The following is a 16,230-nucleotide window of genomic DNA, read 5'->3' as shown; positions in this document are numbered from 1 at the left end:
CTCAAAATGGGTCTCACCCTAGGTGTAATTCAATGTAGAACCACCACTGGGAGTAGCACAGATATTTAATCTGTATCCAGGAGGCTTGAAAATGAAAGTTAAGTAGGAGCTTTCTGCCTTTCTTCTACTTCCTCTCCCGGTGCAAATCTAATTTCCATCGCTCTGTCCGTCCGGTTCATTCAGACCAGTGGGTTTCAGGTCTCACTTTAGGCAGAGCAAATACTTTATCTTCATTCACTGAGCACTGAATCAGACATGTAATTCACTTTAACCGGCCCTATCAGTGTCTTCTTTGTAGACAGTCCAGACACAAGAAGACCACCCACATGCTGAAATGCTTAGGAATCCGCTGGACGTACACTATAAAACAGCCACAGAGATGGGAAGTGCTGCAGCAACTTTACATTCTTAGTAAAAATGGATATGACAAATCAAAAGTCTGACATGAAGCAAAGTGCAGAAGGGAGGCAAAGAGCCAGGTAGTAAGACCAGCTGCAGGATCCCCACACACTTGAGTGCTGTTCCCATTCTTAGATAGTTAACTTAGCTCAGAGGAGCCAAAAGCCCATGAGTTACATCAGGCTAAGTGGGTCATGTTTTTTCCTGCAGTTCGCCTAAGGGTTAGTTTAACAATGGAACCCTCCTGTTGTCATCGGGTCAAATATGAGCCTTTTTTTAAAAGTTGCTATGTATAAGAAATTTGGATTTCTTTCAAAAAGAAATAACTTGAGTGGTTTCATAGGCTCATTAAAAGTCAAATGAGTGTTCACTGTTCCCAATAGATTTGGGTGTTGGATTCAATTTTATAGCATTTGAACAAAAGATTGGTAAAAGAACGTTGAATTAAAATTGAAAAAAAACATCGGAAAAATTGACAAAAACGTCAGGTAAAGCATCAGGAAAGAAAAAGTTGCATGGGCGACGGGAAGACAACACAAGGGTTTAACTTAGATCCCAGTGTGCGTGAAAGAGTGTGTGTGAGAGCCTGCAGGTACCGACACATCCTTGATTGTTGGTACAGTGCTTGATCCTTTGTCCTTTGGGCTTCAATCTAAGCCTATCAAATAAGAGCTGACCTTGTGCAGCAGATGCACTTTATCTTATTGATTACATCAATTAACCACCGCTCCCCCTCTGTCTTCTCACATTTTTTTTAATGCATACGCACAAATACCTGTGTCTGTGCTTAATCATTGCACACAGACAGTGAGCCCTATATCTTTCACTATCTGCGCTTATGAGCTGGTTGCTCTGTTTCATTGGTGTAGTGGGAGTGGTGACAACTGGAGTTTGTAATGCATTGCTCCTCCCATGTTCCCTCCGTCCCTGACATTGTGTTTTGTTGGGGTACAACAGCTCCTGCTCTTGTGAGCCAATCCCCCTCTCTCTCTCTCTCCCCCTCTCACAGCACACACACACTCTCTCTTTTCTCTCTCTCTCTCTCTCTCTCTCTCTCTCTCTTTGCTGCTCCCCTGTTTCCTGCTGTGTTTCTTCATCCCTTCCTCAGAGCCATCTCAATCCCACTCCCAACTAGAATCTACAAACCAGCTCTTCAAGGTAAGAAAGAAACACACCTCCTCTCTCTCACACACATCTATTCACCTGTTCACAAAACATTTATTTACCCTTAAACAAAAAAAACTAAAAACAACCCGGAGTTTTAAACGGTTATTTGACGCAGGTAAGTTTGTTTCATTGTGTGAGTTGATTCACTTGTCCTTGCTTGCTGTGTTGTATGATATGAGCATGTGTTAGTGTTTAATCACGTTAAAACCCCTTTACCTTATGAGGACAAGTCAAAACAAGCAGAGTGAACATTATGTGCAAATATGCATGTAGGGTTATTCAGGGTGTTGTCTGTATTGAATCTTGCAATGTTAATTTACGATGTAGACTTGCTGATTCCTCCGGTTGACTCATTGTTTCATTTAAACTAGTTTGGTTGTATTGTGTATTTAATTTACAAATACAAGTTTTACAAATGAAGAGAGTCCACATTGTTTTTGTGTGTATGACTTTAGACCAGAAAAAAAAACCTTTATGTCATCTTTTACATTGTGAATCCTGATTCAAGTGAATGCATAACTGCTTGCGGTGTAATCGTCTGATATATAATATCATAAACAAGTGGGCATGTTCAATGCAAAACTACTTATACAAAGAAGTACACTGTAAGTGTTTCAAACCCGAAGATTGTAATAGTTTGGCATTCTAAATTACAGTAAATGACTCACAGTAAACCCAAACTGTCTCTACTTAGCTTTCTTGCTTTTACTGTCAGCATTCACATTTCACCTGTTTTTGACATAATGCAAATTAGAGCTTAATCTCTATGATGTAAGGTTAATGGAACATGGGTCATGTCATATTTGAGAACAATTTCTGATACAAACATGATACAGACAAAAAAGCATAACTTTTGGTTTGGTGAGCCAGGGTCCTCTAGCGAAGGAAGAGGGTGCTGGTGAAGGCGCAGTAACAACATCAGAACTCTATGAACCGCGTCACCATCACACAATCATTGGATGGTCCCAGATATTTCATCTTTCAGCAATTTTTCACATCCATTAATGCATTAGATGAATGTCTTGACATTAATACACAGAGGTTGCATTTTCACTTTTGTGAGGCTATAAGTGATATCAATTTTTGTCACTAGTGTGTAAGCTCAAACTATTATTATGGACAACCTCTGAACGTTACTGACATTGTACAAGCAACCTGGACCCAACAGGACACTGATGTTAAGGACTAAACTAACCACTAGCTAGCCAGTAGGTGCAAATGATAAGTCACAGAAGAGTCAAAAGCTTTACACATAGAAGCTTGTATTTTCAGTTGTAGGTTACACAAATCTAACTAAATGTAAATGTAAAAAGCAGATGTTGCTGATTTTATTTTGTATGTTTCTCACACAATGCTGGCAGAAACTTGACAAACATTGACGCTACTACTCCCACAGAGTCCCTGTATCTCATCCACAAGCTTTGGAAAACTTTGGGAAATTGGAATGTCCCGAGCATAGCTTTGAATTTATAACATGGAATATCAACTATATCACACGCACATGACAGTAAAATGTTAAGCCGACAAAAACAACATTTGTCTATCTTGTTGTCTAGCCGTTCTACCTGCATGTTTACACATGAAGTTGCCGTGGTAACGCTAAATGCTGTATTGTCAAACAATAACAAACGCTGTCACTGAGGTGTTGTTATAGTCTGATGACAACAAAAGGAGTCAAATATGGATTTGGGGTTTTTACAACTTTGAAAAGAAGCTTAAATGTGTGTGTTTTTTTTCAAGGGAGCGATAGAGAGGGAGATGGATACTTGTGGTGCTGCTTAATCTCCCAACTGTTTGGAAGACTGATAACAACACCCATGACAAGGCTGACACAGCAATACCTAATACCTTTAGACTGACACAAGGTTGCAATTACTGTCTAGTACATTTAGGACCTCCCGTTGCTGAAAGTAAACATGTTTAAGCAAAGGATGGGTGAATGTTATCCATTGATAAATCCTTATTTATGATCATTCATTTATTTCCTGACTCTATAAAACAGGCTATTTTAAAAGGCATATATATACAGTCCTTGTTACTACATAGCATGACATTGCTAGGCTTAGTTGTAGTCTTAATTGTAGATTATCTTCACATACAGCAAATATCCATGAGAACATGCACATTTAAAGAACTGAAGGTGTAAATAGCATGGACGTGAAATTGAATAAATCAAAATTTTAGAATAAAAAAAAAAGTATTGGTGGACGGGAATGTGTGTGTGCGCATCTAGGCACAAAGAGCTGTGTCTCATGTTCCAGAGTTTGTGTGTGACTCATAATTGCAGCCATATTGACTACATGAGAAATACATGTGTGATTCTGGTAGAAAAACAACAGTCTTGCATATGCTAAAAATGTTCATTGAGCCTTAACATTTGACTTTTCTCAAAGCACACATGGCGGATCTGGCATGAAACACTGTTTTCCGTCATTTAGTATACACTTGAAACTCAAACAGAGCTGTTTGTGGCACGCCATGTTTATCAACAAGATCCAAATTTTGCTGAAAAAAGTGTTTCTGTGAGGTGAGCATTGTCATTGCCTAAAGCTTGACATCAAATGTGTTTGTTCTAAATGTAAGCGTTTGAAAATGTCTGTTTCTTCAAAGCCATCCAAAAGAGTTGAACACAAAACACACTTAATGTAAAACCAATGATCTGAGACAGGCCTTCTCCTGAAAAACAGCCACATAAGTTGTTAATTCAAGCAGCAATCATGAGTCATATTTACAGTTAAAGTAGCGGCACCCTCTAATGGCTGTAGTAGTTATAATGGTAGCATGGCAGAAAGTAAGGTGACAAAGTATAAAAATGCCAAATTTCCACTTAGGTTGGAGTGGTGGACGGGTCAAATAAACACAGAACTTTCACAAAGGAAATTGGGTACAAGTCCTGTTTGAAAGTAAAAGTAAAAGCCAAGTTTCTTTTACTTTATGGAAGAAACAAAGCTAGATCACGTTCTACATCACATGCTTAATCGGAAGTGAACTAATGTCTGATTCTATATCATCTTTTACTACACTTAACTAAGTAGTTAAGTGCCTAAACATAATCAAACTGCAAATGTCTCACAACGTTATCAACGTGTTTTAAACTGGGGTTTAAATATGAGAATGTAAAACGCTCCAGTGGGTCGTGTTAGAGAGTACAAACAAACAACTTGTTGAATGATCTTCAATGGCAGGTTTCCCTGTCCAGTAGGTTTGTGCAATATTGAAATTTGGCAGCAATCTAATGTTGGATGTAGCTCGTAGTAGTATTAGTACTAGTAGTACTAGTATTTCCGGTGCTCCAATCTCACAGACGCTATTTTTCTGCTCCAGCAAAAACTTACTGAACTTTGCTTTCTTGTTTGAATCTGGTGGATAAGTGCCTCAAATTGGAGAGTGTTGTGCATTAAACTACACTTGCTTTGCTTAGAGCTCGCATCAACGGGGCATAGGCATACGCATTTGTTTAATTCACGGACGCTACTTTTCTGCTCCAGTAAAAACTTACTCAACGCTGCTTTATTGCTTAAATCTGGTGGCTAAGAGCATTTAAACACCAGTTATGCTCAAGCACTTATAGTTTCATTATCTTACAGCAACTCCCTCGCTGATCTCAGTTGTTGCAATGGCTAATTCCTATCCTTCTCCTGCTCTCTCTTGCTCAGTGTGTCAAATGTTTAGCTATTCCTCTGCCTCCTTTAGTGATGACGGTACATGTAATTAATGTAGTATATTCGCTGCTCTGGAGGCGAGGCTTAGTGAGTTTGAGGCACTTCTCCGCACCATGGAATCAAAATCATGTGCTTCTGTAGCTAGCCAGCGCCCTGTAGCTGGTGCGGGCCAACATACTGCAGCTTCTGTTAGCAGCCCCCCCGACAGACCCAAGCAGCCGGGCGAGAGGGTGACTGTCCAAAAGAAGCGTAGCTCTAGCTTCAAACCGGGGAGCGCACACGGCGGCAGCCGCTCCAAATTAGAGCATACGGCTGGCCGCCAACATGTTTGCCTTTCTAACAGTTTGTCACCACTCAGTAACACACCGGCTGAGAAGCCAGCTCTGGTTATTGGGAGCTCTATACTGTGGAACGTGAAGTTGGCGGCTCCAGTGGCCATCTTTGATTCAAGCTTGTTAATTAATTCTAAAACTAAACTAAATTATGACTTGTTTGTGAGCCCTGTTCTTCATCCTCAACATCCATCATGGAAAACATTACAGACAATTATATTTGTTGTTATTTATCGAGCTCCAGGACCATATTCTGAATTTTTATCTGAATTCTCAGAGTTTTTATTGGGGACACTGATAACACTGGGGAAAATTACAAATGACCTAACTGCTGCAGACAAAGGACTTGTTTCTGTATTTGTTTTACTAGATCTTAGTGCTGCATTCAACACCATTGACCATATTATCCTGTTACAGAGACTGGAACGTTTATTTGGCATTAAAGGAATCACACTAAGTTGGTTTTAGTCATGTTTATTCGATCAATCTCAATTTGTTAACATCAACGATAAATCCTCCAAGTACGCTAAAGTTAGCCATGGCGTTCCACAAGGCTCACTGCTTGGACCAATTCTATTCTCCTTATAAATGCTTCTTCTAAGCAATATTATTTGGAAACACTCAATTAACTTTCATCGTTATGCGGATGACACCCAATTATATTTATCAAATTAAGCCAGATGAAACCAGACAGTTAGCTAAACTTCGAGCATGCATAAATGATATAAAATCATGGATGACCTACAATTTTCTTGTGTTAAACTCAGACAAAACTAAAGTTATTGTGCTTGGCCCTTAACTCCTCCAAACGTCATTATCTAGGGATGTAGCTACTCTGGATGGTATTGCCCTGGCCTCTAGAACTACTGTCAGAAATCTAGGAGTTATTTGTGATCAGGATATATCCTTCAACACCCATCTAAAACAAACCTCAGAAGAACAGCCTTTTTATCTTTGTAACATTGCCAAAATTAGGAACATACTGTCTCAAAACGATGTTGAAAAACCAGCCCATGCATTTGTTGCTTCCAGGCTGGACTACTGTAATTCTTTATTATCAGGATGCTCAAATTAAGTCCCTCAAGACTTTCCAGCTGATCCAGAATGCTACAGCGCGTGTTCTGACAAGAAAAGAGATCATATTTCTTCTGTATTAGCTTCTCTGCATTGGCTTCCTGTAAAATCCAGGATTGAATTAAAAATCCTTCTCCTGACCTACAAAGCTCTAAATGGTCAAGCACCATATTTTCTTGAAGAGCTCTTAGTGCCTTATTGTCCCACCATTTTTTTTTTTTTACAGGATATGGCTTCGAAACAGAAAACGTGCTACAAGTGCTGCATAGCTGGAGTGCTGCTTCTCTTCTTGGCTAGTATTGCTGCCCTTGTTGCTGTTGCCGTCATCCAGGACACCTGGAGGTCCAAAGAGTACAGCTTAGAGGTGAACATATACATGCATGTCCACAAATGTCCATGGATGCACACATACATGTGTAGGCATTATTTGGCTGTAGATCTTCTTCCCTTCAACAAAGTAAAAGTACAAAACAGTTCTCATACAGAGAGAAACAGAAACAGGTATGCAAACATATACTTTGGCTCCCACACTGTCAGTTGTGAATGTGATGCCAAACTGTTCCAGATTTCAGGGTCAGGGTATCATGTCGGGGTAATATGATCCAGGTCATGTTGGACAATGTGTTTTTGCAGGGGTGTTGGGGGTCGCAGCAGCCTGTAGTTTGATAGTCTCAGTTCTTTGCCTTATTAACAAAATCGTTTAGGGCTTTTAGATATTTCACTATTCAAGGTAAAACGTGCTATAAGATTGACCAAAAATAGATTTTTTTCTTATTTTTCTTCAGTATGGCATAGTGATAGACTCAGGCTCATCACGTTCCAATGTGTACCTGTACGAGTGGCCAGGGGAGAAGCACAATAAAACCGGAGTGGTGACTGAGAAAATGAACTGTAAAGTTGCTGGTGAGTTACTGCAGCTTCTCTACACCGATTTTAAGTTTTTGTGTGTAAGAGTTCTATAGTTTTTAGAATTGAGTTACATAAAATGTTAAATGAAAATTTAGCAGTAGAGTAAATTTAAGTATAGCAGGTAAATAAGAGAAAAAATAAAAAGCCAAAGCTTACTGAGAATTTTTTAAATCGTTTGTTTGTTGAACTGACCAGGTTACAAATGTTACACATGAACATATCACTATAAATCTGTAGCGCCTGTGCTTAGGAATATGTATTTATCTTTGCCTTATGCCCACAGGAAATGGCATCTCAGAGATGAAAGTTGACCCAGAGAAAGACGCCAAATCATGGAAGGGATTCAAAGAATGCATGGACAACATAACCAAAGCCATTCCTGCTAAAAAACATAAAACCACACCTCTGTTTCTGGGAGCTACTGCTGGAATGAGACTACTACAGTAAGAAATTGTTGAAATAAGGCAGCTTTAGGGTATTCTCTCGCCATTAAGGTATTGGAGAGTGATACATTCATGCACCATATGGTTTTCCCCAAAGGCCTGTGCGTCACCAGGAAGCCCCATCAGTGAGCACTCATTTAGACTGAAGTGGGGGGGGGGGGGGGGGGGGGGGGGGGGCAAAATTCTAGAGCTCAGATGGTGTAACACTGATGCTGGGAAGTGGAAATATGGGGTCCTCTCAAATTCATTGCTTTGTTTGCTATAATTTCATTAAAGGGGACATACCATCACATCATCATGCTTGTGTCATGGGTTTCTACTAGAATATGTTTGCAGTTTTAACTCTTGTATTGTCCTCGGGTCAGTCCGTGATTCACTCAACATCCTATGATCTTAACTATTTGTCAAACTAATTCATAATGTCTGTTTTTTTTTAACTCAAAATAAGGTATAATGTCATATAAATTAGGTGACCATGAATTTAAAAAACTAAATGTGAAAGCGTTTCAAGAAGTGTCGAAATCATTTTTAAAAAGAGCCAAACACGCTGGAAAAAACTTCAAAAATTGGAAATTCATTTTTGACCTAGATGGACAACAAGATCATGGTCGACGGGAAGACAACACAAGGGTTACGGAAAAAAAACTCATGAATGTTCTTATTTTGTCTGAATATACACTTAGTTCTAGCGCCTGTCTCTTTAAGCCCCCTTCTCTCCCAGTCTGCTCTGATTGGTTTGCGAGAAAAATATGGCGCCCCTTTACAAAAGTACTTCTCAAGCCATGGATGGAGATACTCAGATGCTGGGCAGTATATTCTAATGAGCCTGTGTGTGACATAGGAAGGGGAGCAAAATCTGAATGACTTGTTGAATCCCATGCTTTCTGAGCTAGGCAGCCCACAGAAAACTGACTGGGTTGTCTTATTTCACAATGTGCGGGTTGGTAGGCATTCCATATATCTAAATACATGGGCAAAAGCACTGAAAAAATTAGCTTTTCATGTTAAGTCCCCTTTATATGTAAGTCTAATTACTCCATGTATAGTATACTTATTATTGATGTTGGTATTGTAGTAGATATTTGGGGAAATTCACTTCATCGCTTTCTTGCCGAGAATAAGATAAGACGCTCAATATCCCTCTGGTATTTGTATTACAGTTAATAGGGAGCTAGAGCCAGAATATGATTAGCTTAGCATAGCATAGACAAGGAGCAGACAACAATGTCTAGGTAAAGAGACTTCCTGGAGTCACCTCACATTCTTGTATGGATTGAATAAATGTATATAATGTGGTAATGCCAATTGTGTTACCTTTGAACAGAGCATATTATTTCCTCTTCTTTTCCGTCTTTGTGTTACGCTAAGCTGACCATCTCCTGGCCAGCTCTGGCTTCCAATGTAGTGTACAGACACGACAATAGTATCAATCTGATTTTCTAATTCAGTAAAAAAGTAAATACTATTACTTTAATGACACTGATTCCATATGTTATGGCTACTAAACTTCCTGTTTCCAATAAGATCTGTAATTGTGTTCCTTTTTTCTGCTTTGCTATAAGTGAGAAGGATGAACAGAGGAGCAATGAAATCCTGGCGAGTCTCACAGAATACCTGAGATCTTTGCCTTTCAACTTCCATAATGCTTCCATCATTACTGGTCAAGAAGAAGGGCTGTATGGGTGGGTCACTGTCAACTACCTCATGGACAACTTCCTCGAGGTAAGACACTTTCATGGATCTATCGGTAGGTCAACATGTACATATCCCTTTAAAGGTGAACAGAAGAATACTACTTCACCAGGGGCCATCACATGGTTCACCCTATACTAACATTTCCCATTATTTTTGCAGAAAAACCTTTGGAATACCTATGTACGCCCAGAAGGGAAAAATACCGTAGGGTCCATGGACCTCGGTGGGGCGTCAACACAGATCGCCTTTGCTGTCCAGGATGATCTCAGCGGGCCTGACTACTTGCATGTCAAACTGTATGGTTACCCTTACAATGTTTACACACATAGTTTCCTCTGCTACGGCAAAAACGAGGCTGACAAAAGGGTTCTGGACAAAGTAGTTCAGGTACACACCTTTTTATTTTGTTATGAGTGTGTGTGTGTGTGTGTGCGTGTGTGTGTGTGTGTGTGTGTGTGTGTTCTATCAATAATGGTCATGTCTTTCAGGTACTATAAGGGTGATGGTTTTTCTCTGAGTTCTATCCCTGTATGTTATGCGTTTCTATGTTCATGTTTAATCGCTTGTGTGTGTGTGTCTGTGTGTGTGTTTATGTACGTGTGTGTGTGTGTGTGTGTGTGTATCGCATCGCAGTGGGAATGTGTTTTTTTTGCATGCATGTGCAGGCTAAGATCCATTAACGCCTAGTTAAGAATTGATCAGTGAATATTGTTGACCCTGAGTTGCTAACAGGCAAAGGGAGACCAGTCGAGAATGCATTATGTCATTAAGAATATTGATTGGACTATGAATGTCGTCATGCTAGTCTGCGAGAAATGCATTATTTCTGGCAGCTTATAGCTTAATTCCTGAAACTATCAGTAATTGAGTTGGATAAATATGCTATTCAGTGAGAATATGTTATGAGTATACATTTGCAGCAGGGTCCTGGCATAACATGTTAACTTAAAATTGTATCAGGACCTATATGTCATAGTCAAGTAAATTAATCAAGGTTTTTACATATAGATGATGCCTGTAAATGCAAGTCATGCTGTCCAAAGCTCTTATGTCATCCTATCATGTGTCTTCCTGTCCCTTTTTTCTGAAATGTAGTTTATTTCCTCATCCTCCATTCTTTTTTTGACATTTCCTCCTTTCAACGTTCCAGGAATCATCTAACCCCACCTACATAAAGAACCCCTGTTACCCTAAAGGCTTCAACACCACCCTCAAGGCCTCATACATTTATGACACAGAGTGCACAAAAAAGCCTAACGGCTACAATCCAGATCAAGAACTCTTCTTGGTGGGAACAGGCAACTCAGAAAAGTGCAGCAGCATAGTGAAGTCCATATTTGATTTCAAGACTTGTAACTCATCCCAGTGTTCCCTCAACGGGGTCGAGCAGCCGCCCGTCACTGGAGATTTTATGGTAACACACAGTGCAAATAGAACACGTGCAAGAAGAGAGATGAAGATGAAAAAAATCTTATGATATGTCTGTATTGTTCCTGCCAGGCATATGCAGGGTTCTTCTTCACTTCTAAGGCGCTTGGGATGAATGGAACATCAGAGCTTGATCAATTCAACGCCTCAATTACGAAATACTGCAACACAAATTGGACACAAGTAAGCTTTTTCAATTTCATACAGCTAGTAATAAGAAAAGGAAAACAGGTGGACCAGGTAGGACGAGAAGATAGTTTAGGAAGAGTTAGAAACATATCAAATGTTGGGAGGAGCAAAAATATAGGGAAGAAAAAGGACAGGAATTCTATGTTCTAAGTGGTGTAGCAAACACTACCATTCATAGGCCAACAGCAATATTACTCATCAAGAATAGAGCAAAAGTCAGTATTTTATTTCCACCGGCTGAGGTGTGCCAAGCAGCGTGAAAACATTTTCTTCTCTGTGGGATTTAGTGTGGGTGCTTCCTTTAAAACATTATGTCAAAACAGCAACTTAAAGATCCAGTGAGTAACGTGCTTAGTTGTTCGTTATCATAATCGGTGTTGCCCGTTCACAAACTGGTCCTTTTTCATGAATATTTACCACCACCATCAATTCCAAGTATTCCTTTTGGCTTGAAATTTTTACATTTCCATTCGCATTAACCGGGGTAGACGCTCAATATTCATGCACCATCTTAAAATACATTAGCCGGTAAGGGACATACTGCGCCGTCTTTTGCGTTTTCGCTTTCACAAGCAGGTGCTGCTAATGGGTATCATCGCTTCCCGGCCCCAGTAAGTTTGAAGAACATGGAGGACTACACGTATTCAAAATCCAAATTTCAGGAACAGGAGTCTTCTTCTTCGCCCAGAAAAAGAAAAAGGATAGAGAGACCGGCTTTTTGAAGCGTGAAGGCTACCGTAGCTGTAATACGTAGTTGGAACTGCGTGGTGAGAGAGCGTTGACTGCGATATATGATCCCTACGCTAGATGGGAAAAATACCTACACATTGGAACTTTAACTCTATAAACACAAACTATGTGCATTAAACTTACACATACAGATAATCTCAGTCAGTAGGGTTGTTGTTTTAGAATCCCCAGCTCAGCTGTTTGGAGATTTAAAGCCCTTTAAGAATAATTCGGCCACGCCTGAGCAGATATTTCTTTATTTCACGGGACATAGAGACCCGTGACCTTTGTGTCAGACCTCAAAATAGCACCGTTAAAAAAAAGAAATCTTTCTGGATGGATGTAGTTTTATTTGATCTTATCTTAACTATGAATTGAAATCAGTCTTGATTGCACATTGTTTTGTCTCAGTATTGTCTTCACATTACTATTAGCATTCAGCTTCATTCGTTTGTATAATTCTTCTTCCTACTCACAGGCCACTCTAATCTCTGTTTTTCTTCCTTTCAGCTAAAGGCAGAAAAGGCAGGGATAGATCCAAGATTTCTCAAGACTTACTGTTTTGCATCTCACTATGTCTTCACTTTGCTGGTGGATGGATATAAGTTTGACAAAGAAACATGGAAAAACATTGACTTCAAAAGAGAGGTTGGTTGAGCCAAACAAACAAAACACATAATAGCATTGAGTGTGAATGAGGCCACCCATGAGAACCTATCAAAGATGGATGGCTGACATAGTAACCATCTGCACACATGGAAAGTTGAGGCCAGAGTGAATGGCAAGCTATGTATTGCTCTGCGATGCCCCGAGGACACAGAGCGCCTCTTACAATGGAACTCCCTCAACAGAAGGGGATTCCTGGTCTGTGACATGCAGTCTATCAGTCATGAGTCATAAAGAAACACAGAAGATGTTGAAAAGTCACACATTAGAGCAGCAGTTTCCAAATTGCATGGCGATTTGCCTTTAGATTTTAACAAAAGAACGTTCCACAACAGCTGGCGATGCTCCCAATTCCCAATCCCACCAACAAGAGAGTAAGTGTGCTGCGTGTCCTGTTTAGTGCCTTTAAGCTGTGTGGGAGTCTGGTGGTTTGGTAGGTCCTTTTAGAGGAAACTAAAAAACAGACACACTTGTATTTACATTGGCGTTCTTTGGGTGGTGTGACTCATCTTTTCCCTTAGAGCTGCAATTGTGCAACTTCTCTAGACATGCAAAGTGATGTATTAGCTGCATTTACTCCTAAAAAATACAGTGCATGCAATATCACTACAAAACATGGGAAATCTCTCCTCTTTGTTTCAGGTAAAGAAAACCAGCATAGGTTGGAGTTTGGGTTACATGCTGAGTATGTCCAACATGATCCCGTCTGAAGTGAAATATACCACCCCCATGACGGACCCCGTCTTCGCCGGCCTTGTCTTTCTATTTTCAGCACTTACTATCATAACTGTTGTCTTTTTTTTCATCGTCCTCATTCGCACCTGCTATTGAGAGTGTACATTACAAACCGATCTGCCGGCGCCTACTGTTATTCTGTAAGGAGAGGGAGAGCGCTACAGCAGCATGTGCCAAGGATCTACCACAGTAAAAGTTACTGAACTACTGAAAGTTACTAACAAATGCCTTTTATTTGAATGACGAGTTTTGATGAAAGCAAGAGCCTCAAAATGAAAACCTCATCTTGTGCCTCAGGGAAACTCATATAGATTTGAATAATGGGATCACTTCAGTTTTACTACTCCAAGCTCCACTAAAGGAAAGTAGTGTTGTTTTACAGACAAAAACAGGTGATATAGCCTGGTGATGAAAGAGCACCCAGAAATGTCCATGTGCTCGTTCTTGTCGCACATTGTGTAATCAATGAGCGTTGAAAGCTTGAAAGATAGAAGTGCACACAAAAAATACTCCCCATTTATGGAATAAAAATCACCTTAATAAACAATGCATTGAATGTGCTATGTGCCATTGTGTCATTATGATTTTGCCTGGGCTATCCCCGGGAAAGCTTTCATTCTCTATTTTAAGAACAGAATATTGTTGGATAAATATTAGATATATATTCAGTGGAGTAGTCTGAGAAAACTACACCAAAGAATTTAAAAAAAAGTATCAACACTGACAGTCCACACATTTCCAGTTTTCAGTGTCATCTCTACTCAGTGTTGCTATGAAAGACTTCTGAATGAGAGATAGACTTCAATCAGCAGAGACTAGTTTACAAAAATAAAGCATTGATGCAACAAGGTTATTTGAGTTTTTTGACTCAATTTAGTCAGTTTCGTAGATGAATGCCAATCAGTCAGCAGCAGATCCCTGAGAGCGGTAGCAACACTGAGCATGGCTGAGAGGGAGCACTGGATCTGACCGACTGTTGATAAGTACGTTCTAAACATTTCATTGGTTGGTGAACAGCAAGTAATAGCAAATAAGAATGCTTCCTATTGTATGGTCCTTGTTACAGTATTGGTAAATGAGTTTCTTTTCTCACAATAAAGGCATTACAAAACAATTAATTCTCTAGCAAAGAAAAGAGATTTCTTCACATCATTTCTGAATGAAAACAGCATGAATTCAAATGTGTCTTTTGACATTCTGTATACATGGTTCTCTACTTGGGTAGCTTGTTGTCTTTGCACTTACGAGAATTATGCATGATGTGTATGTAATGCACTGACTACTATATTAGTCCTGTTTCGCTAATTCTCTATTCAGCATATAATAAACCTACTAACTGTACCTTTCATGGCTGTTGTGTGAGATTCAGGCTTCCGTGTTGTATCGTTTACCTTCATGATTTTACCTGACCTTGGCACTTAATTTAATTTAATACCAAAAACTGGTGGCTTCTTCAAATCAAATAATTAACAGAGGATGTATTAATGTACAATTACGCCATTGTGAATCTAAATGCATCTTGTTTGTCTGTGTCAACTGATAGATGTCCTGTTAAAATAACACACACACACACACACAGCTTTTTGTCCAATTACCTCACATCCCCCATCTCATACTGTGTCCTCTCATACTGTGTACTACAACGCACTCTAGTGGTACCGCCTTGTTCCTGCGGAATTTACAAGGGCAGTATTGACTGTTTGAGACGTTTTTTTTATTGAAAGATTTGTCTAAAAAGAAAACAAAAAGAAAAGAGACATTTGAAACTACAGCAATATCCACTGGTTCTACAGACACTCTCAGAATCACAAGTTCAAAGACATGGGAGGCATGTGACCAAGCAAATAAAAAAATAGCATCATCAGTTATTTCTGTTGCATCTTCTTTAACACACCTGTACAAAAAAGATCTCATAAATATCACTTTTGTTCTCTACTTTCTCTCTTCTTTCAATAATTTATTTTCCCGTAGAGGTTTGTATCTGCTTGATTTTGGTTGAACTTTTTCAATCTGTCTGTCTGTTCCTACGTCTCCCTTGGCTTCTTTTCATTGGTGGAGGGTCAGGTAGGTGGGGCTTTAAGGATTCACCTCAGAGCTAGTGTCAGTCAGTTAAAGTCCACTGATGCTCTCTCACTCAGTACAAATAATGCAGATTCTTATTACCATCTTTTAGCAATTGAAGAAAATAGTATTTTGATATTTGTTTTGTGTTTTTATGAGGGCTGCGACCAGGAACATCTCCTCTTTCACTTGAGAAGAGGCACAAAACTTAGGATGCATTTTACGCTGTCAAGTCATGGATAACAATTAAATGTCTTTATCTTGGCTTCAAATGGTCAATTTTGAAAGTGTATCTCTTTTACACCCACCCAACAGAAGACTGTCTCAATCCCCCCAATAATACAAAGTGTTTAGCAGCTCACACATCATAATCAATTCTTAAAAAAAAGACAAAAAAGGCAACAGAAAACAGAAAACAAAATCCTCATCCTTTTAGAATATACATAAGCTGAAATGATTTCATTCAACAGAAATGTTCTTTCCTCTATCAGAGATCATCACCCCGCTCACATTTTAAATGGCTTGTATGGCAAGACAGTGGCGTAAAACAGTGTGTCTTATGGACTGAGACTGGGAATTTATATAAGAATTAAATCTAGAGCTGTGGTTGCCAAGGTTTCTTGAGAGAGTTCCAAGGGGTCCCCAGCAAAAAAGGGCAATCATTTATTTTCACTATAATTCCATCCATAAGTAACACAACAAAAGAACGCGTGACTATTTTGGTCATGAGTTCCACACACT

General features: G+C 39.5%; 1 protein-coding gene across 2 annotated transcripts; it reads left to right on the top strand.

Annotated features, from left to right (window-relative positions):
* Positions 1-1,302: 1,302 nt before the first annotated feature.
* entpd3 (ectonucleoside triphosphate diphosphohydrolase 3) lies at positions 1,303-14,792 on the top strand. Of its 2 annotated transcripts, none has more exons than XM_032519629.1 (10): positions 1,303-1,557; positions 6,861-6,998; positions 7,420-7,541; positions 7,831-7,986; positions 9,549-9,708; positions 9,841-10,068; positions 10,832-11,095; positions 11,182-11,292; positions 12,538-12,675; positions 13,336-14,792. In XM_032519629.1, exons 2-10 carry the CDS (start codon positions 6,864-6,866, stop codon positions 13,522-13,524), a joined length of 1,503 nt encoding a protein of 500 aa, XP_032375520.1. In that variant the 5' UTR covers positions 1,303-1,557; positions 6,861-6,863; the 3' UTR covers positions 13,525-14,792. The 2 variants fall into 2 exon arrangements, with proteins under 2 accessions (XP_032375520.1, XP_032375519.1); XM_032519628.1 differs by having other exon boundaries at positions 1,304-1,557; positions 7,420-7,537; positions 7,827-7,986.
* Positions 14,793-16,230: the final 1,438 nt, after the last annotated feature.

Source organism: Etheostoma spectabile, chromosome 6, assembly GCF_008692095.1.
Source record: "Etheostoma spectabile isolate EspeVRDwgs_2016 chromosome 6, UIUC_Espe_1.0, whole genome shotgun sequence".
In the NCBI taxonomy this organism is placed as follows: domain Eukaryota; kingdom Metazoa; phylum Chordata; class Actinopteri; order Perciformes; family Percidae; genus Etheostoma; species Etheostoma spectabile.
Note: the sequence above shows the minus strand (reverse complement) of the source record. Positions and strands in the feature narration are given on the sequence as shown.